We start from the raw sequence: 23,889 nt of genomic DNA, 5'->3' as shown, positions 1-23,889 counted from the left end.
CATGTAGAAAGGGACTAAAACAAAATATAGTTAAAACTTAAAGTGCAAATTAAAACAAATAAAAATTCATTACAGTGACAAAATATAAAATTACAAGATACAAAGGTTGCGGGAACGATTCTCCCATGCGTCCAAAACGCACCACTCTGCCCCCCGAAACGACATCGTTTCAGATTGGATATAAATACCCAAAAATCGGCCTAAAATGGTCAAACATCCCATTTCATCAAAACTCTCTCTCTCTTTAAATATAGAAACTCTATGCCTTCTCTCTTCCTCTCCTCGTCGGGGGAGGCCGAAAGCCTCTGGCCACCGCTCATCGGAGACTTAGAAAACCTACCCAAAACGACGCTCAGCCTTCCCTAAACCTAAAAGCAAACCCTGCTCCGCCTAAAACTACCCCTATCATCCTAGATCTAAGAGAAACGAAGGGATTACCTTCGATTTTCGACGGTTCCTCTTTTCTCTGGTGGTGGGAAGCTCGACTCCGGGTGGTAAGTCTCTCTCCGTTATTTTCTGTTCTCTTTTTTGGTTTTTTTTCTCAATTCCTCCTGAAAACTCTCTATTTTTTGGGTTTTGAACCCCCTCTTTATTACTTTTCTTTTGGCTCTCTGGATATATTTATACCCATTTGCTTTTGTATTATTGTTTTATCTGATTTGCTTAGGGGGAAGATTTTCCTTTTCTCTAATGTTTTTGCTTTAGTTTCGTCTTACATGTGAGAGAACGAGGACAAATTGTAATTTTTGACAATGTGTCATGTCAGGGGAACAAACGGTCGTTGCAAGTGACAGGCGTCTGCAGGTTCGACGCTGGTAAAGTCGGTCGGTTGGGGCATTTAATGCCCCAGATATCTCGCGATCTTGTCTCGACGGTTGGGATCTTGTGGGAGATTGAGCACGTGCGCGTGAGGTACCTGGAAAGACGCACGAGCATCCCACGTGCGAGTTCGCGCCGTTGATCTCCTTGGGATGAAGGGGAACCGTTAGATCGTTGTTGAGATCCAACGATTCGAATGCACTGGCGGCGGCTGAAGCAATATTAGGGTGATATAACCCTATATCGACTCCTGATCTAGACCGTTGGATGGGTCCAGATCCGACGGTGGTGAGCTTGTGATGCTGGGCAAAAAGGGGGAAAGCTTGGGTTTCCTCTAAACCTTAACAGATTGGTTTGGTTGAACATAGGCTTCCGATTTTGGGCCGTTAATTAGGTTTCTGGTTTTGGGCTTGTAACAGAAAAGGAAATAAAATGATTTAATGCCTTATATATATATATATGCATGTAAAATGATAATCTATAATATGAAATGAATGATAATATAGTTATTATTTTTTTTGAACAAAAGTTTAGGTAATGGGTGGTTCCTCCAATCTAAGGTCAGGGCATACTTAAGATCTAATTGAGATTTATATAGGAATTTACAGATTGTCCACCAAGAGTGACAGTAATAGGATTCGAACTTGACCTTATAAACTCAAATTTCTAAATCCTAATAAGTTTTGTCAACGCTCGTTGACAAATGATTATTAATTTTTTTAAAGAGGATATTTGGGTAAAAAATCCTCAAATCTTTTAGGGGGTGTTTGGTTCAAGGATTGTGAGATTCTCAAATCCCACATTTACATGTTTGGTTGGCTGAAAATCTCATTCTCGGTAATATTTTATTACCAATAGTAGATTTTTTTGGGTATATTACCGGGAATGTCATTACCTCTCTTCCCTTAGGTATTGTAACATTATCGGCGTTTTGGACTAAAATGCCCTTAAATTTTTATTTTTTTCAAAAATATCATTCTTCTGTCATTGAATAATAAAAATTCTACGTATGTTAAATTACAAATTTATCCTTAAATTATTTTAGATTTATAAAAAAAAAGTCTATAATTAAAATTTTATATGAAATTCAGGGGTTAAAAAAATTTACCCTTTCATTAAATATTTTTTATATTTTTAATTTTGTAAAAAAATTATATAAATATTATGAATTTAATTTTTCAAAGAAAATATATAAATATTTTATAATTTGTAATATTATACAAATATATAATAAGGATAATTTGGTCAAATATATATTCCAATAATCTTTTATTCCTTTAACCAAACACGGTAATCTTACATTCCTGCTAAACCAACCAAACACAAAATACAACATTCTCAGTAATCCTATTATCTGGTAATCTTTTATTCCCACTGATAATCTTAGATTCCGTGAACCAAACACACCCTTAAATTTAAGCAAGAAGTTAAAATTTTGAAAAAGAACAGAAAATTAAAGATAAAAGGTGAAAAGACTTTGTGGATGGAAAATCAGACCACAGTGGGTTCAAGCGATTAGACCCTTGACCTCAGTTAACTACCCCACAAGAACGGCAACCCAACCCCTCATTTTTATCAAATGCTTATTTTTTTTCTTATAGAAGTTGGCCCATGTTTTTCATTCCCAAATTTTTCATTTTGATGTTCTTTTTTCTTTATATAGTTAGGATAATTATAAAGATAATATTTGTTTTAAAAAAATAATCATTAATAATATATGTACATCTTATAAATGTATCTATTCGAATTTAAAATATAAAAAATGACTTAATATAAAAAATTGTCCAGACTATACATCTTTTTTCATTTAAGTATCTAAATTTTTTTAGTCAATTTAAGTATCTAACGTTTCTAATATTATCATTTTGATGTCTCGACTGTAATAGACGTTAAAAAAATTTTGTCAACCACTCAGAACGTGACACGTGGTACCTAAATGATAACATTAGAAACATTGAACACCTAAACTTATAAAAAAAGTTAAAGTATTTAAATGGGAAAGAGGTATGGTTTAGACACTTATTTAAATATTAAGCCCAAAAGTTAAAGTATTTAACTATTTGATAAATCTCCGTTTTGTTTTTTTTAAATAAAATGAAATTAATTAAATTATTAATTGAATATGTAACGAATTATATGATAAATTAATGTTCAAAAAGGTTAAGAGTATAATTTAAGAAAGGTAATCTTTTCGGAGGATTCATATGACTAAGATTGAGAATATAAATTTGTGTTTGACATTGAAGTAATGATTAATTACATTAAAGATTTTTAAAATATCGTATAATTAAAAAAAATTAAAATTTAATAGTCTCTAGAATAGATGATTAGAAACTCTTTCTCTTAATTTATAGGTTCAATACCGATAAAAATTTAAGATAATCTCTTAATTTAGTAAACATCATATATATATATATATATAACTAAAGTAACACTTTATATAATTTTAAATAATTAATTTATTGCATTACTAATTATAAGAATATATCATGATTATATATTTATTTTAATTTAAAATATTTAAAATCTAATCTATTGATTGACTAATAAATATTAATAATTATAAAATTATATTTAATATACATATATGTACCAGAAGACACACAACGATACCTCGGTAAAAACATAAGAAAAACTCGAAAAATAAATACTAATAATTAAAGCATTAACAAATTTTATTATATTTAACATAAATACGCAGTGCCTACTTATGCCCCGCATCATGGTTTTCAGAACCGGATCAGTTTTTAACTTTTTTAATTTTTTATTGATGGCCGGTTTTTAACGGTTTCAATTATAACGGTTCACATCTAGTTCAACGATTTCTTGCGGTTTACTAATAGTAGTTTAACCGAATTAAAATAAACCGAACCTGACAACGATTTCTGATTGAACCAATCAATCCGATCCGATTTTCAAAACATGGCCCACACTGCATTTAAGCCTCCTACTTTTCATAAATTAGCCATTAATCAGTAACAAAAATACTTCCCCCGTTGCCCCCTGCCACTGTCCTTTGACCACTCAAAAAAATCCAAATCTTTTCTCTCTTCTTCTCTAACTCCGTATGTTTCATCAATCATTTTAAACAAAAATAAAGTGGATAGTTGAACTGTTTTTAAGATTTTCCCCTTTCTCCAAGGCAAACTCTCTTGGTTCCTGCATGAAACAGAGAGTTCCCCGATGAAGTATATCCGAGCTAATAGCTTGAAACGCTTGTTCTCATTAAAGAGACGCAGTTTCGAAGATGGCGTCGTCGGTAACCACCGTGGGATTTTTGAGGAAGAAGACAAAGACGGCTGCAAAGATGGCTTCGAGATTGCTTCAGCTGCTCAGAGACCTTCTTGGAAGTGCTTCTCCTTTGAAGAGATTTTTGTCGCCACCAATGCTTTCAGCTCAGGTCTGTCTTCCAATTGCTTCATGGGTTTAATTTCTTTTTGTCAATCTTCCATTTGATTTTTTGTGTGTTGGAAGCAGAGAATTTGGTCGGAAAAGGAGGGTATGCAGAGGTATACAGAGGAGTGCTCAACGATGGGGAAGAGATTGCAGTGAAAAGGCTAACGAAAACTTACAGCGATGAAAGGAAAGAAAAGGATTTTTTGACGGAAATCGGCACTATCGGCCATGTTTGTCACCCAAATGTGTTGGGACTTTTAGGCTGTTGCATCGACAATGGCCTTTTTCTCATCTTTCAGTTCTCGTCTTTAGGCTCCGTTGCTTCTCGTCTCCATGGTAATATCTGTTTATTTCGATGTTTCCTGGTTAAACTGTTTCTCTTTTCTGGGTTTTATGCGAGCTTCTGTCGATGCAGATGCGAATTCACCGCCAATGGACTGGAAAACAAGGAATAAGATAGCAATTGGTACTGCAAGAGGACTCCATTACTTGCACAAAGTGTGCCAAAGAAGGATAATTCACCGCGATATCAAGTCATCCAATATTCTATTGACTGCAGATTTCGAACCTCAGGTACTCATTTTCCAACCATGCTCTGCTTTTTCCGGTCTAGTGACTAGTATTTTGATATTCGAGTTCGAAGGCTCATCCTTTTCGAAATCGACGTTGTAGATCTCGGATTTCGGACTGGCGAAATGGCTTCCTTCTCAATTGACACACCATTCCATTGCTCCAATTGAAGGGACATTCGGGTATGCTAATTCTACAATGAACAACCCTTTTTTCTTTATCTAGTCTTTTAGACCGGAATCATAATACAGACTCGATGATGTTTAGCCATTTAGCACCCGAGTACTTCATGCACGGAACCGTGGATGAGAAAACAGATGTGTTTGCTTTTGGGGTTTTCTTGTTAGAGATCATATCGGGGAGGAAACCGGTCGACGCCTCGCACCAAAGCTTGCACTGCTGGGTAATGCTGCAATTGCAGTGCCTTTTCTTTAAGCATAAATTTGATATTGCCGTGCCCTTTGCTTACCTTTTCGAACTCGACAGGCAAAACCATTGTTGAACCGAGAAGAGATGGAGAAATTGGTGGATCCGAGGCTCGGAGGATCCTTCGACATTTCGCAGCTAAAGCGTCTTACGTTCGCCGCATCACTTTGCATTCGAGCATCGGCGGCATGGCGTCCGACCATGACCGAGGTATTTTACCTGCAATTTGATTACTTACACATATTTTTATCATGGGATGATGCAATTTTCAAGGGTCAACCCGATATTTTTTTGAAGGATCATTAAGATTATAATTAGGGTCTTTTCCCGGTATCTTAAAAAACACTGATTGTGTGAATATTATATGAAAAATGTCAGCTGTCATCTTCTCAAAATTTTGGAGGTTTGCCTGTAAATCACTTTGAACATCCTTTTCACCATTCAGGAATGCAACATGAAAACTTACTTGGTGATTCTTGGGGGTGCTATGTTCTAAGGATGTTCGGTTTTACCTAACCTAAATCCCATGTCTCTGATATTTTTGGTTTAACCTTCTACGAGACAGACGACGTATCCTGTCTAAAATTAGAGATCCTTCGGAAAAAAAGAAAGAAAGAAGGGAAATACCAACACATGCCATTGCTGATACATTTTCTTTTCTTTTTTCTTGTCATGAATCACGTAAAGCAAATGTTGACAATGACTAAATTATTTATTTATTTGATATAAAATTATTTTTATGTAAAATAATAGGTTTTGGAGGTACTTATGGAAGGGGAAACAGACAAAGAGAGATGGAAAATGCCAGAAGAAGAGCAAGAAGAATTCTGGGGATTTGAGGATCTTGAATATGAATGTCACTCCTCTTTCTCTGTTTCACCAGATGATTCCATCTCTACTGCAAGTTCTTTGAGGGAAAGAAATTGAAAAAAAACAATTTAATATAAACATATACACATTTGTCTCCGTGTAAATATAAAATGTTTTTGGAATTATAAAATATATAGAGAGAGTGAATCTGGTGCAATATAAATACAATATGTACATTGTCTTGCGGCCCATAAATCATCCAAGGAAAACAACCGGGAAAAAGTTTAGAGAAAATGCCAAATGGATGGGAAAAACAAGAACCAAAAAGTCAACTAATGTGTTAACAAGCAATCACAAGATTAATGCTGCTGTGTCCAACGTTTCAACTCTTACCACACAAATTATATTATCTATATATATTTTATTTTACATTAGTTCGCAAGGAAACGTCAATATCACAATGGCACCATCTAAATATATAATTATCAATAGAAAAAAATCACATCGGCTAGAGAAGAGGGTTTTGTCTATTCTTTCAATCTTGATCGAATGATTTTTCATGATAGTGTGAGGCGTAAGGTTATTAGGACTACTTGTAGGTTGGGTGCTTGAAATTTTTTTCTCTAGAGATACTCTTCTGGAATCTTAATTATGAAGAGATTCTCTTAAGGTTTTGAGATGTAGAGACAAGACGTAGAGTACATTTAACGAATGTTCAATAACAATATTTTTTTTTATAGTCTGAGATGATTACAAGGTATTATATATTCGAAACTTTTTAACTATTAACAACATATATACTTCATGCAGATACAACATTTCAAACTCAGAATTTTATGAGAAAATAATCATTTTTTTAACCATTGAAATTACTTGATTGGTTCACAACAATAATATTTTCAACTATTCATATTTAATTTAATCGAATAAATAGGTTAAGTTAATTTAAACCTACTTATAAATAACACGCCAAATTATATAATTAACTCACAAACATTTGGTAATGTGAAGCAGTGGAATAATGAGATGATCCATATTTGTATGGATGGACAACGAAGTGAACGAAAGGATAAGTAATTATTGCTCACTTATCAAACACCAATTATTATTTGTACTGTGTCTTGTCGCCATTCCCATGCATGATCTTCATGAATTCTTTGTGATACCAAATGAAAATAAATTTCTCGAAGAAAAATACCCAACCAAACTTTATTTGATACAAATAAAATAAAAAGTGACCATTAATATAATTAACAAATAAAAACTATTATATTTTAAAATTTGTTTCTATTTTATTTATATTCAATTTTATTGTTAACTATTGAACTTAATAATTATAAAAATATAAAATAATTTATTAACAATAAGTTGGACAAGATATTGATTTCCTTAAATAATATCATAAGTTTGAATATTAACATTGTAAACGAAATAAATTGATTTGAGAAAGTCGTCCTTATTATAAATCTATGTAGTATTCAATTTGGATTAGTCGATTAATACACATAAAAGAATAAAAAGTTATTTTAGCTTTTCTATAATTACAAATCAATAGTTAACGGTTAGACTGAACATAAATTAGAGGAGAGACCATACTTTTTCAAATAAAAAATAATTTAAATACTCAAATTTACAAAATAAATAAGATATGAAGACTAAATTTAAAACTTTTATAATAATATAGGGACGTTTGATATATTTAGACCAAATTTTAAAAGTTAGGCCAGTGAGTCACATTGTCATGCCAGGTGTGTTATATTTGACGTATCCCTAAAGGCTTGGTTTAGCCTGCCCTTGGTGGAACCCATGCCAGATGTGCAACTTTCCAAATTATCAATATAACATTTTATTTTATTTTACATTAACAGCCCAATTATTAAAACACGATCAATTCATACTTACCTCAATAGTTAAAGAGATAATTATTAATTTTAAAAATTTTGAGTTTACGTACGATATTTATAGAGATATATGAGCCTTTATTATCAAATAAGAAAGGTTTTTTGAACAAATAAAAATAAATAAACTCAATCTTAAGAAAAATATTTCCCTATAATTCCCCTTTTTAATCCAATGTTATAATAATTCTCACAAGATAAAAGCATCCATAGTTAGGTGAGTATTCAATTGATCAGTGAAAACATTTAGTTATTGAATCGATGAGTATTATTTTATTATTTAAAATTTATTTTAATTGAGTTTAACTAAATTGAATACGTAGTTTTGATTTTATATTTGAATTAGATTATAATTATGAATAATGTTATGATATTAATTTATTCTAATTTAAATAATTCTCTTTAACCATATATAATATACATGTATATATATACTTTTCACATATATAAATAAGGTTTGTAGTGTCATTTAATAAATCAAATATCATCTAAAATTATATATTTATAATGTCATTTTGTTTAAGAATGGATTTTGAGAACAAAGTATTGATGAGATTATAAAAGAGTTAAGAAATTTAGGGGGAAGAACGAATTTGTAAAGAGTTATCGTTGAGGATCAAATTAAATAAAATATAAATTTGAGAGACTAAATTGAAAAAGAGATTTTTTCCAAAAGATAAATTGAAGTTACAAAGGTATTCGGATGTGGTCGATGTGCATGTAGTTCAAATTTGGTCACAATGGACTTGAAACGAAAGAGAAATTGGAGAAATAGGAAAATCATATGCCAAATCATAGAATAACAAAATTACTTAGTTAAAGACAAAAACAATATAGTTTTAATATTCGATTATTCAAACTTTTATGATTTAAACTCTACTCAAATTCATAATTCAAGTTAATAATTCGAGTTGATTCAAATAATTTAAAATCCAAGAAAAATCGTTTTTTTTTTTCAAATTAAATGTTGCTCACCTACTTATAATATTCTTTTCCTTTGATTTTTAATCTAATTTTTGTCTTGTTTGGATCTTAATGATTTTGGTAATTAAACTAACAATAAAAGAACTGTAATAATTTCCTCGGAATATCAAACATGAATAACCTATATAAAGAATTTTTAGTAGAAGTTGGCAAATAAAATAGCATAATAATAATAATTTCAATGATAGACCGAGAGTTAAACGAGAGTGATCAAAATATCATATAATTTGTATATAAACTCAAATAACTCGATTCGAATTTCTTAAATTCGATTTAATTTGGAAAAAAAATTAAGTTAAGTTCGAGTCACAAAATATGACTCGTCAACTCAAATAACTCGAAACTTGTTAACTCAAATCGACTCTATCGGATGCTCGCCTCTACTTGGAGTGGTCCCAATGATTAAGAGAATTTTATTCTCTCTTGATGACCCGAATTCGAGTAGCGTAATCTACACATGTACGTGAGTTTAGATCAAAATCTTCTAATATATATATATATATATATATTTGATGTTATATTCTCTTAAATTTTAAAATAATGACAATAACAATTAAATTGAATTCAATCGAAATATATATTTATTCTCAACCATCATGAAAAAAAAAAGTAATTGTAGCTTCAAACTTGTCAAATGGCATTGAACTTGTTAATCAATAACTTATTATTGTTGTTGAGACAAGGATTCTATACTAGGTACAGCACAGAGATGGACCATATATACATTAATTAAATAATTTATTAGTGCAAAAATGTAAGCAGGAACACATGGCGGTTGATGAACAGTTATACTTGCCCTCTTCGATGAATGGGTCCGGCAGCCAAAAATTACAATTAAAGAGCTCAGAAATCGGTGTTAGTTGAACGCTGCAAATGCTTGTTGTTTAGGAGTTGGGAGCATCTTTTATTTTACTTTAATCCCACTTTATGTTTATATAATTAACATTTATTTATTCATTCATTGGATTGTATAGTTGAGGAGTTGGTTCATCTTATAGGGGCTGGTGGTGGTGCATCCACAGATATGAGACGTGGAGTTTAGAGACGGCAAACAGTTGTTTCATATTCTTTACATTAATTGATTAACAAATGTTAAAATTGTTTGTTCTGGTGAGTTTGATTAATTAAGTTAACCCCTTTACTAATTAATGAATTTACTTTTTATAAATTAGGGTTTAACTTGTTTTGATCGGTTATAGTTGTGGTTGGTCAGTCATATAATATCTCAAGTTTTGATATTAAAATTTTATTGGAATTTGAAATCTATTTATTTTAATAAATAAATTTGATAACAACTAATGGTAATTATTGGAATAAAATTATTTGATCATAGGGATAATACCAAACATATTTCAAAATCCGTACAAATGTTTCGAAACAAAACTGATAAATCCTATTTTGCTTTATATTTATGTATCTTTTTGTATTTTATAGTCGTGTATAACGTATACAAATTTTAATATATTAATAACCTGTGTTATATAAATTTATACGCATTCGTTCGTATTATTTTAATCATATTATATGGTATTTTAATTAAATTTATGTCATATAATAATAATAATAATAATATATAAAATTGTTAAAACCCTTGTCTTTCATTTGAATATCTCATTAATTTGGAGGAAGGTATCTAGGAATTCCTGCTATATCTTTTTTCACATATCATTAACAATTTTATTTTTGTTTCACTCAATGTGTGGGGAATCGAAAGGAAAACCAAAGTAATATATGGGCCCAAAATTCGAATGTACTGTTTAAGAGATACTCTTAAGGCCCAATTCTTAGCGTCTTTCCTGTTAAACTCAACTGGGACATTGGCTGCCCCGTCTTCTTTTGCGTGGTAGAATTCTAAGTTCTAACTATTATATTATTATTATTATTATTAACCTCCTATACTCGAATCATACACTACGATCATATCTCGTTAGTCATATATTTTATCCAATATTTTTTTTAAATATTTTTTCATTATTTGTGATCTTTCCTGTTAGGCATATAGAAATACAAAAAACAACAATTATTGATCATTCAAATGACAATTCCAAAAGTCTACGGTCTATAAGTATATCAGAATATAGAACTAGAAGATTGAGCTAAGAAGCTCAATGTACTCCATAATGTGTAAAAACACATACAATCATCATAAATATGTAGGTTTCTTATAACATGTGAAAATTTGAGGCTAAAAGACCATGAAAATTTGTTTCAAGTACATGTGAAAAATATGACCACTACCCTCATCGAATCATAAAAAATATATAAGTTTCTGAGAATCCCACGTCTACATATACGTCCGATAAGAAATTATCTTCTATATGTAACAGAAGAATTTGCGGTAAAGAATTATCTTATTTATAAAACAAAAAATCTATTGTAAAGAGTTATCAATATAATATAAACTTAACCAGAAACAAATTTTTCTTATAATAACCACTCTCATAACATAAATAATAAGAATGTATGTATTTAAGAAAAATAAAAATACTTAATTTTCTTTTATTTGAGATTGAAACCTGAATTAGAAAAGAATTCTTGTATTGATATTTAATTTTGAAAGAAAAAAATTAATAGTATGCGTTGATTATAATGTAGTATGTGTTTATAATTTTTGTTAATCAATTACAATTCACACACATTCCAGAGGTGTAACTATTCGAATTTATAACTTTTAGAGAGAATAATATTTCCTTCGACTATTAAAATCATTTAATAAATTTAAAAGAAAAACCCTTTAAGTTGATATTGATGAAATATTGCAACAACAATTAGATTGTAACAGATGATATTTTAAAAACTGTATCATTTTTGTCTGTGAATCACTTATGAGTATGGAATGCTAACCGGAACGCGCGGTGTCATTACCAAATGATTATTATATATATGGAAGTTCCTTGAATCACGTAAGAGATTCTTTCGCAGGGATAATTATGCAGGGATTAATTCCCGTTACAGACGCACATATGATTTTAATGACTGCATATGAATACTGTTTAGCTATGTATTTATGTATTTATTTATACATGCATTGCATTTTATCTAAATTTTTAATTTTCTGACTGCCGGAGGTCTTCCACGGAAGTTACTCTCAACCTGACGTTGGGGGTAGCCTACTACCCTACCTCCCCCTTACCCCATACATATGGGAATTGGGTTTTGTTGTTGTTGTTGTTGCTTGAATCACGTATTGTTGTTTGGCTCAGGCAAGGGCAAAACACTATTCATTTTCATCAAAGAAAAAGAAAGAGAAAAGCAGTTTTGTTTGGTCAGAAACTGATGGGTCTTCAGTCAAAACAAAAGTGATGAGCAAAGGGTAGGAATGATTGAGGCTAAACTAATCAGAAAAAGGGAACCCCTTTTTCCAGGGAATGATCCTTTTTCAGTCATATCTTCGACCAACAATACTTTATTGTATTTCAAAACGTACTTTTTTAATATAAATATCTATATTTAATTTATTAATCAAAAAATTTAGATTAGATATTATAAAAACGATCTTCCCAATTTAAATTATTTTATTTGTAAATTATAATCTTAATATATTATTTGCTTAAGAATTACATATATAGAAATATTAGACAACAATGGTGGTGGTCTAATATGCGCCGAAAGGTGCACACAACACAGGACATCCTTGATCCTAGTCTCACTATTGTTGAGATTTAAGGCAGGGGATGGGCAAAGTAGAGCGGCATAGATTGGTTTGGCATCGTTCTTGTTGACGAAAACGGGTAAAGAAAACGAAAGAACACGAGAATTTTACGAGGTTCGGCAATGTGCTTACGTCCTCGGTGCCTAGGCGGCGCTAGAAGTTTTATTCAATGATTTTTAGGTCTAGGTTACATCTCTATTTATAATAGAAAACCCTGGTACATAATTACAAAATCAACTGGTATATTTATGAGCCATACCTAACAAATCTCCACCTTGGCGAATATCCTGCCCCTTGGAAACTTCAATGTGGGTTGGGTTACCTTGCTTCTTTAACAACTCGAAACATTCAACAAGTCCAAGCAATGCTTGAACTTGTCTGTCGTAACTGGCTTGGTGAACATATCAGCGGCATTCTCATCAGTATGTACCTTCTGAAACAAAACCTCTCCAGATGCAACCAACTCTCTGATCTTGTGGAACCTTACATCAATATGTTTAGTTCTAGCACGATACACCTGATTCTTAGCCAAGTGAATAGCACTTTGATTATCACAAAGCAACTGAACTCTACCTTGTTGAACACCCAACTCCTTCACTAAACCAGTAAGCCATAAAGCTTCTTTTGCAGCTTCAGCCGCTGCCATGTATTCAGCTTCAGTTGTAGATAGTGCCACGACAGATTGAACAGTAGACTTCCAACAAATAGGCCCTCCACCAAGAGTAAACACATACCCTGTCGTAGATCTTCTATTATCCAAGTCACCTGCATAATCTGAATCCACATATCCTACAACCAAAGGATTATCCCGCTGACTCCCAAAAACAATTCCATGTCCCACAGTACCCTTTAAGTACCGAAAGTTCCACTTGACTGCATCCCAATATTGCTTACCAGGTTTAGACATGTACTTACAAACTTGACTAACAGCATGAGCTAAATCAGGACGAGTACATACCATCGCATACATCAAGCAGCCAACAGCATTAGAATACGGAACCTTTGCCATATTTTCAGCTTCCTTATCTGTCTTAGGGCACTGTTCTGATGAGAGCTTAAAGTGATTCGCCAATGGAGTGCTAACTGGTTTTGCGCTGCTCATCGCAAACCTTTCTAGCATTTTCTCAACATAACCCCGTTGAGATAGCCGTAGTTTCCTTGAGTCTCTGTCCCTGCAAATTTCCATTCCAAGAATTTTCTTTGCAGCACCTAAATCTTTCATATCAAATTCCTGACTCAATAAAGTTTTCAAACCGATAACATCATCCATGTTCTTCGCAGCAATCAACATATCATCAACATACAGTAATAGAAAAATAAAAGAACCATCATCAAGGCTCTTAACATAGACACAACAATCATACTCACATCGGTTGTAGCCAATCTTGATCATATAGGAGTCAAACCGTTTATACCACTGTCTCGGAGACTGTTTTAACCCGTACAAAGATTTCTTCAATCTGCAAACTAAATGCTCGTTTCCAGGTTGAGTGAAACCTTCAGGTTGCCGCATGTAGATCTGCTCCTCTAAATCACCATGCAAAAAAGCAGTTTTAACATCCATATGCTCTAAATGCAAATCCCAACTAGCCACCAATGCAAGTACTGCTCGGATTGAAGTGTGCCTGACCACAGGAGAAAAGATTTCATCATAATCAACTCCTTTCTGCTGTGAAAAACCCTTCGCTACCAAACGAGCCTTGAACTTCTCCCCCTCTTTTTCTGTTACTGCTGGTTTCTTCTTATACACCCATTTGCAACCAATCGGCTTCTTACCCTCAGGAAGGGGAACTAGCTCCCATGTGCGATTGTGATTCAAAGACTCCATCTCCTCAACCATGGCTGCCATCCACTTGTCGTTTTCCTGACTAGTAACGGCATCATGAAAAGTAACTGGATCATCATTGCTAACAGTAAGTGCAAAAGATACCAAGTCTTCAAAACCCAATCTGTTCGGAGGCTTTATATTCGTCCGTCTCACCATGTCTCTGGCGAGACTATGCAAATCATCCGTAGTGGAACCACCAGAAGTCGGTTGAGAAGTTTCTGGTTTCTCAACTGGAAACTGCTCGAAATCTACCACTGTCGTGTCTTGCTTCTGCTGCAACATAGACTGTTCATCAAAAACGACATCTCTACTAATCACAACTTTCTTCGCAACTGGATCCCAGAACTTGAATCCTTTGACCTTTCTTGTAACCCAGAAAAATGCACTCCTTCGATTTTGCATCAAGTTTGGATCTCTCATCAACAGGTACATGCACATAAGCAGGACAACCAAAAATCCGTAAGTTATCAAAACTAACATCATGACCAGTCCATACCTCTTCTGCAACTTTCCCAGCCAGCGATGCCCTTGGCGATCTGTTGATAAGGTAACACGCCATGTTAACAGCCTCAGCCCAGAAGTGTTTGGGAAGCCCCGCATTCAACCGCAAACATCTGGCTCTTTCATTCAACGACCTGTTCATTCGTTCCGCAACACCATTGTTGTGGTGTCTTGCGCACTGTAAAATGCCTCTGAATCCCATGCTCCTTACAGAATTGTAGGAACTGTGAATCTGTGTACTTCGTACCATTGTCAGACCGCAAACACTTGATTTTTCGTCTTGTTTGGTTTTCTACCTCAGCTTTCCACAGCTTGAACTTCTCAAAAACTTCAGATTTCTGTTTCAAAAAATACACCCAAACTTTCCGTGAAAAATCATCAATAAAAGTAACATAGTACCTAGATCCACCCAAAGACGATGTCGTGGAAGGCCCCCATACATCAGAATGCACATAATCAAGAATCCCTTGAGTTGCTTCGCAGTCTTGAAACGGACTTTAGTCTGTTTACCAAGAACACAATACTTGCAAAAATCGAGCTTAAAGCTTTTGACACCATGCAACAAGTTTCTCTTGTGTAATTCTGCCATACCACGTTCACTAAGATGAGCAAGGCGCATATGCCACAATTTTGTCGTATCATCACAGGACTCAACAGAGTGAACTCCACCTGCAACGGTACTCCCTAACAATCTGTAGATATTCCCTGCAGTCTTGCCTTTCATCACAGTCAATGCTCCTTTAACAATCCGAATGGTTTCCCTATCCTCGTCAGCCTTAGGGATAAAACCATTCTTGTGCAAAGTGCCCAAGGAAATCAATTCTTCTTCAAGTCTGGGATATGTCGAACACCACTCAACGTCCGAACGGAGCCATCGTGCATCTTAATTTGACATCACCAATACCAACAATATTGCAACATCGATCATCACCCAAATAAACCGAACCAGAATTAACCGGCCTGTATGTCAAAAACCATTCCCTATTTGGCGTGATGTGATAAGAACATCCAGAATCAAGAATCCAAGCATCTGTCAATTGTGTCGTTGAAATAGAAAGCATATCACCCTCACTGCAATCAGAAGTATCATCCTCGACCACGTTCACAGACTTGGATGAGCCATCACGCTTCTCATCAGTCTGCTTTTTCAACTTCGGACAGTCTCGCTTCATATGTCCCGCCTCCTTGCACTTGTAACAGTGAATCGTCTTCTTATCCCTGGATTTGGATCTGGAATTCCGCTTCCCGGACCCTGCCTTCTCTGGCTTCCGTCCACGATCTCGATTACCCTTGACATATAAGCTATCGGCTTGAGAGCTTTCCCCTGCATTCTGCTTCCGCTGGTTGTGAGCCAACAAGGCTGCAGTAATCTCCTCAACGTTGATAGTCTCTTTCCCATATGTAAGAGTAGTCACCATGTGTTCGTAAGAGGAAGGCAACGAACACAACAGAATCATCGCTCTGTCTTCATCCTCAATTTTCACATCAAGCCGAGCCAGATCAGAAATGATTTGATTGAAGACATTCACGTGTTGCGCCAAATCGTGATCCTGCATCTTCAGCCCATACAGCCGCTGCTTCAGATACAGTTTTGTCGTTAAGGATTTGGACATAAACTGACTTTCCAACTTCCTCCAAATTTCGTCTGGAGACGATAGATGCATGACGTGATACATGACCTCGTCCGCCAAGCATAATCGTATGGTTCCTGCCGCTCGCTGCTGCAATTCTTCCCAATCTTCCTCATCCATCGACACCGGCTTTGTAGGTCGCAAAGCCTTCAAGATCCCTTGCTGCGCCAATAGATCCTTCACCCTCGTTTGCCATAATCCGAAGTTACCATGACCATCGAATTTCGCGACTTCGAATTTTGCTCCTGACATCTGATACCAATTGTTGACGAAAACGGGTAAAGAAAACAAAAGAACACGAGAATTTTACGAGGTTCGGCAATGTGCTTACGTCCTCGGTGCCTAGGCGGCGCTAGAAGTTTTTATTCAATGATATTTTAGGTCTAGGTTACATCTCTATTTATAATAGAAAACCCTGGTACATAATTACAAAATCAACCCTGTACCGTACCGCGGGCTACGCCCCCGCACCCCCAACCCACATAATTTGTAACCCCACAACGAGACTTTCTTTGTAAGGACAGTTGATGTTCGCTTCGCTCACTCCATCTCCTGTCCTCTTTACTGGTATATTTATGAGCCATACCTAACAGTTCTTATATTTTAAAGTATTTGGTCTTCTCTTCGATGATGACATTTTTAAATAGATTGTCTACAAAGAATAGGTTGCTTTCATTTGTAGGCTTGAGTCTAGGGAATACATTTTCTTTAGCTGCACTTTTTAAAAAACAGTTATAAATTTAACACCCTAAGGTCATATTAGATTATCGGAAGAATGAAATATCATTCTCCCGTTTGGTTGGCTATTAATCATATTCTTCGATAATTTTTTATTATCAACAGTAGTGTTTGTGGTATATTATCGAGAATGTGAATACCCTCTTCTCTTAGGTATTGTTGGATTACCGGCGTTTTTGACTAAAATACCCTTAAAAAAATTCTTCAAAAATATTTTAGGTTTACAGAAAAAGTCAATTAGAATTTTATATGAAGTTCAAGGTTAAAATAAAATTTTAAAATTTTATGAATTTAAATTTTTTAAAGAAAATATATAAATTAATTATAGTAATATTACAATAGAATTCAACTTGTTAAAAAAATATATAATAAGGATAATTTGATAAAATATACATTCCAATAATATTTTGTTCCTTTAACCAAACACTGTAATCTTACATTCCAGCTAAACGAACCAAACACAAAATATAACATTCTCAGTAATCTTACTCCCGCCAATAATCCTATTCTCAATGGTAATATTATATTTCGTGATATCACTTGAGTCTAAGGACTACATTTTCTTTTGGTTTAATTAAATGATATATATATATATATATATATATATTAAATTGATATATTATTATTAAAACTATTATTTACCCTAAGAGTGTGTTTGGTTTGGGAATGTGAGATTCTCATGGGAATGAAATCCACATTCTCTCGTTTGGTTGGCCGAGAATGTCATTCTCGATAATCTTACATTACCAATAGTGGATTTTTGTGTGTATATTACCGGGAATGTCATTACTTCTCTTTCCTTAGGTATTGTTAGATTACCGGCGTTTTGGACTAAAATACCCTTAATTTTTTCCCCAAAAATATCCTTATTCTATCATTGAATAATAAAAATTCTACGAAGGTTAAATTACAAATTTATCCTTAAACAATTTTAGATTTATAAAAAAAGAGTCTATAATTTAAATTTTATATGAAGTTCAAGGATTAAAATAAAATTTTATCCTTTCATTAAACCTTTTTATATTTTCAATTTTGTAAACAAATTATATAAATTTTATGAATTTAAATTTTTTTAAGAAAATATATAAATATTTTCCAACTTGTTAAAAAAAATTATAATAAGGACAATTTGGTCAAATATACATTCTAATAATCTTTTATTCCTTTAACCAAACACGGTAATCTTACATTCTTGCTAAATCAACCAAACACAAAATACAACATTCTCAGTAATCCTATTCTCTGGTAATCTTTTATTTCCACTGGTAATCTTTTATTCCCACTGGTAATCTTACATTCCGTGAACCAAACGCACCCTAAGGGTGCGTTTAGTTGGGAGGAATGTGAGATTCCCATGGGAATGAAATCCACATTCCCCGTTTGGTTGGCCGGGAATGTCATTCCCAGTAATCTTACATTACTAATAGTGAATTTTTTGTAGTATATTACCGGGAATGTCATTACCTCCCTTTCTTTAGGTATTGTTGGATTACTGATGTTTTGGACTAAAATGCCCTTAATTTTTCTTCCAAAATTATCCTTATTTTGTCATTGAATAATAAAAATTCTACGAAGGTTAAATTACAAATTTATCCTTAAACTATTTTAGATTTACAAAAAAAAGTCTATAATTAAAATTTTATATGAAGTTCAGGGGTTAAAATAAAATTTTACCCTTTCATTAAACCTTTTTATATTTTCAATTTTGTAAAAAAATTATATAAATTTATTGAATTTTAATTTTTTTAAAGAAAATATTAAATATTTTCCAACTTGTTAAAATATATATATATATAATAAGGAATGTAATCTTACATTACCGAGAATGTCATTCCCGATAATGTGATATTACCAATTAGGGATGGCAAAAAAACTCGAATCCAACGGGGAAAACAAAATTAAACGGGGATGGGGAAAAATCGTTTATGCTAGACGGGGACGGGGAAAAATCGTTTATGTTAAACGGGGACGGGGACGGGGACGGGGACGGGTTTAGTAATCCCCGCCCCGATTACCCGCCCCGATAAATATTAAAAATAATTATTATATATATATATATAATATTAATATATTTAATTTAAATATATATACCTGACCCAATACCCGTTTATGCTAAACGGGGATACCCGTTTTCCCGCGATTTTCCCCGATTACCTGATGGGAATCTCCATTTAAATCCCCGTAGTTTTTTAAACGGGGACGGGGGGACCAATACTCGGCTCGTTGCCATCCCTATTACCAATAGTAGATTTTTTTATGTATATTACCGGGAATATCATTACCTACTTCCCTTAGGTATTGTAACATTACCGGTGTTTTGGACTAAAATGCCCTTAAATTTTTTATTTTTTTCAAAAATATCCTTCTTCTATTATTGAATAATAAAAATTCTACGAAGGTTAATTACAAATTTATCCTTAAACTATTTTAGATTTACAAAAAAAATCTATAATTAAAATTTTATATGAAGGTAAGGGGTTAAAATAAAATTTTACCCTTTTATTAAACATTTTTTATATTTTTAATTTTGTAAATAAATTATATAAATTTTATGAATTTACATTTTTTAAAGAAAATATATAAATATTTTCCAACTTGTAATATTATACAAATATATAATAAGAACAATTTGGTCAAATATACATTCCAATAATCTTTTATTCATTTAACCAAATATGGTAGTCTTACATTCATGCTAAACCAACCAAACACAAATACAACATTCCCACTAATCATATTCTTTAGTAATTTTTTATTATCGTAATTTTACATTTAGTTATTCTCGAAGTAAAAGTCGACAACGTCAATAGCGTACTTGGATTTTGATGTCATACCGGCTTATACTGACGTTGTAACACCCCAATTTAGGGGCTAAATTTAAGAAAATATAAATTGATGGATTTAATTTGGTATTTTGAAAGAAATAAGGGATTAAATTGTAAGATTTCAAAGTTGACAGACCGTTTTAAGAAGTGCAGGAAGTTCAATGGCTAAACTCTTGGTTTAGCCATTTTTAATTATGAGATGTTATAAACCCCCCAGACTCCCGTATGTTTCTGGAAAATTTTCCAGTTTTCCTCTCCCGTTCTCCCTACTTCGAACTCCGATCTACTCGCCGTCCGACCTCCGATCGACGAGCCGAAACCACCATCGTGTTCGTTGCCAACCGAGGAACAAAACCCCTAAAACCTTTCGTCGTGAATCATAACCGTTCGTCGTGAATTTCAGTCGGAAGTATCGTCGGTAATAACTCGGTTTTAGTTGGTTTTTCATCGATTCACGACGATCGGGTCATCCGTTTACGACACCTCCCGCACCATCGTGTTCCTTGTGCCGTTCCGAGTCCAGCGGTGTTCTTGTTTTTCTCCGGCGGCGGCGGCGCGTTGGGAGGTGAACCGGTCAAACTTCCCGATTTGTTGAAATCGAGCTCTCCGCCGTTCAAAATTGTGAACCGAGCTTTGTAAGTATCTCGAAATCGCTCAAAATAATTTTTAGAAAATTTTCCGGGATTTTATCACTGTTCACGCGCCCCCACGCGCCGCCACTGCGCGTGGGGAAGGAAAAAGTGACCGGTTTGACCGGTTTTGGAACTGTTTTGACCGGTTTGACCGGTCACAACCCGACCCGACCCGTTGACCCGACCCGACCCGTTGACCCGACCCGTTGACCATTGACCCGTTGACCGGAGTTGACCACTGTTGACCAAAACTTTGACCGGCTTTGATCGGGCATTAAACGACCTTTGACTTCGATTGAGTATACCTATCCTGACATTTTTCGACGTTCCAAATCCGATTCCGCTGTCCGTTTTTCGAAATTCGAACCCGAAGGCCTCGTAATTGTCAGTCAAACCCGTTGACTTTGATTTTGACCGAAAATTCCAAATTTCCGAAAAGTCATATTTATGCTTTCGACGTCCTGAATCCGAATCCGAAGTGTTTCGCCAAATTCAAACCCGGTAAGCCGTCTTTCACTGATTTATCACCCGATTCGATCCGTTTATCGTAATTAAGCTCCGTTTCTGATAATTTATGTTGATATATCTGAGGAATTATTGGAAGTTGAATTGAAGATCAAAGGCGTTCGAATGGAATTTTTATGGTCGATCAGTATTACACGGAAATCGAGGTAATACTTTACTACCTCTTTATGCTTTATAGAACATGTTGGTATTGATAAATGCATGAATGGAAATGTTTGGTCTTATATGTGTAATTAATGAAGATCTACACTAGATACGAATACGGTAGAAAGTAGATAACTGAATATGGCTCAGATGACTATTATAAGAAATTGGAGGACAGTTGGAATTAAATTATAAGTTCTGGAATTAAGTGATAAAAGAATCAACCATGGATTGTAGATTATAATTTATCTCATTAAAGGTACTTAGATGATAAATTATGAGAATATTTCGATTAGGTAAAATTACGAAATTACACTTATGTTGGAAAATGACAAGAATTGTCCCTGGAAGTGGATTAATAAATCTGAAAAGAATTATTGATCTGCTAAAACTATTGATGTGCATAAGAAATGTTAGTTTTACTTGGAAATTATGGATAACCAGTTTTTAACACAAAGAGTGTTTATGCAAGATACTAGAAGTATGTTAAGGAATCACTTCAAGATCAGAGAAGGTTCGGGAAATCAATTAATCATAGGATCTCTAAATTTTATTATTTTCGTTAAGAGCTAATATTGAAATTATCTGGTTAAGAAATTACGTAAATGCCCTTGAGTGGTAAAATAGTCCGAGTTGACCCTGAAGGAGAAAGTACTTTGAGGATTTGTACTTAACTCGATTAAGTACAAATTTAATTATTAATATTCTGTCTTTGTAAAGAAAAATTCATAGTATTGCGTTTGTAAAATCTGAGAAGGCACTTGACCCGAAAATATCCGAGTTATGAGTAAATACCTGAAGAACAATTTATCGGAGGGTGCTCTTTTATCAGAATTGTTCGAACGGACTGGAATAGATGATAAATTGGAATTAAATAATAAGACTGGATGGAAAAAAAATGAAATACGCTGAATCTGTAAAATGACCAAAATACCCTGTAATAGAAATGACCCAAGAATATCACCAAGCTCAGGAATGATTGAATATCCTCGAGCTCTGAAATGAATGGAATAAAACTGAACATCAAAATTACCAAAATACCCTTATGGCCTAAATTAAGTAAATGTCTTGGATTAATTAAGGAATCCAAGTAAGATAAGTATTGGACTACCTTTAAAGGTAATGGAAAACAATTCAAGTGAATAGATCAACCCTAAAGCTATGTCAATACCTGAATGACATAGATATTACTGGAACATGTGTTAATCTTCTCAAGTTTGGCTCGATGATAAATTTTGGAAGTATTCAACTCAGCTCTAGATTGTATTCAGTACTAAGAATTGGACGTTTGTTCAATCAACCACGAAGACCAAATTGAATGGGATGGAAGTACAACATGTATCTGAAATTCAGGAACGTTTGAATTACTCTGGAAAATTCTGAAGTAACTGGAATGGAGATGACTGCTAAATGAAATAGGTAACCTCAATGACTGAGGATTTAGTAAGTGATTTGGATAAGTCTGGAAACTCTGATGAGTTTACGTAGTGTACAATTACATTGGGTTATGAACAAATTAATCAAGTACGTCAACATTTCATGATATTGTGGAAGCGTGGAAATGAAATAAAGTCATTGGAAGATTTATTCAACGATAATTCCGAAAATGATCTACGGACAAGAATTTGTGGTATTAAAGAGTAAATACCCTAGAAGGAAAATGAATTGACCAGTCGACATAGATTGTTAAGGTTCTGAATCTTCGTTCTCAAGTTGTTCGATTATCCGATCAATCGACATGGATGTAAAGGATTCTGAATACCCTTCTGATTACGTACAGCTTCTGAAAACTATCCGAATAAGATAATATCCTGATAATTCACATTCTGAATAACTGATGATTCTGTCAGTTAATGAACTCTTTCAAATAGTGATTCTAAATTCTGATATCCTATCGGTATACTGAATATTCATGTTTCTCTACCTGTTAAGATTATCCAATACCTCGAATAATATCTGTAAACTCTGGTGTGTTTCCTAATCATATAAATATTTTATCTGATTTCCGACTTGAATTCTGTTATGATCCTGACCTGGATTCTGATATGATATTGACATGGATTCTGATCTGATACATGACCTGGATTCTGATATGATACTTGACTTGAATTATGTTTTGATTTTTGATATATCCGTTTACGGACGGAACATGTTTTATTGGGGGGTATTGTTGGAGGAAGATTACTTGGAGGTTCCTCGGCTGTGTGCTCAGGGCCTTACTTACCGGTTCCTCGGCTGTGTGCTCAGGGCCTTACTGTTAGTGACGGGGTTGTATGGTTCTGGGGAACCTATACATTTTGTTCGTGACGGATGGGGGTATATATATATGTTTTAAAAAGATCTGAAAAGTTACATGGTTTTTTGGGAACACACTAGAAAACCTATTCTGATCTCCTGAACTCAGTCATCCGAAATATTTCTCTGAAACAAAAGCTCATTGTCCGTTACCATCTGAAATATCAGTAGGATCTCTGCTTAACATAAAAATCTGTAAATATCTGAACCAATAA

The 23,889-nt window shown here is 33.7% G+C and overlaps 1 protein-coding gene across 2 annotated transcripts; it reads left to right on the top strand.

Annotated features, from left to right (window-relative positions):
• The first annotated feature begins 3,915 nt into the window (after window positions 1–3,915).
• LOC120192612 (probable receptor-like serine/threonine-protein kinase At5g57670) lies at window positions 3,916–18,979 on the top strand. 2 transcript variants are annotated; one of them, XM_039195367.1, is made up of 8 exons: window positions 3,916–4,219; window positions 4,297–4,551; window positions 4,631–4,788; window positions 4,888–4,967; window positions 5,053–5,188; window positions 5,272–5,421; window positions 5,965–6,135; window positions 18,962–18,979. In XM_039195367.1, the coding sequence occupies exons 1-8, from the start codon at window positions 4,003–4,005 to the stop codon at window positions 18,962–18,964; spliced, it is 1,170 nt and encodes a 389-aa protein (XP_039051298.1). In that variant the 5' UTR covers window positions 3,916–4,002; the 3' UTR covers window positions 18,965–18,979. The 2 variants fall into 2 exon arrangements, with proteins under 2 accessions (XP_039051298.1, XP_039051297.1); XM_039195366.1 differs by lacking the exon at window positions 18,962–18,979 and having other exon boundaries at window positions 5,965–6,148.
• Window positions 18,980–23,889: the final 4,910 nt, after the last annotated feature.

This window comes from Hibiscus syriacus, unplaced genomic scaffold (assembly GCF_006381635.1).
Source record: "Hibiscus syriacus cultivar Baekdansim isolate YM2019G1 unplaced genomic scaffold, ASM638163v2 tig00116976_pilon, whole genome shotgun sequence".
In the NCBI taxonomy this organism is placed as follows: Eukaryota; Viridiplantae; Streptophyta; class Magnoliopsida; order Malvales; family Malvaceae; genus Hibiscus; species Hibiscus syriacus.
This window is presented reverse-complemented; position numbering and strand designations above follow the sequence as displayed.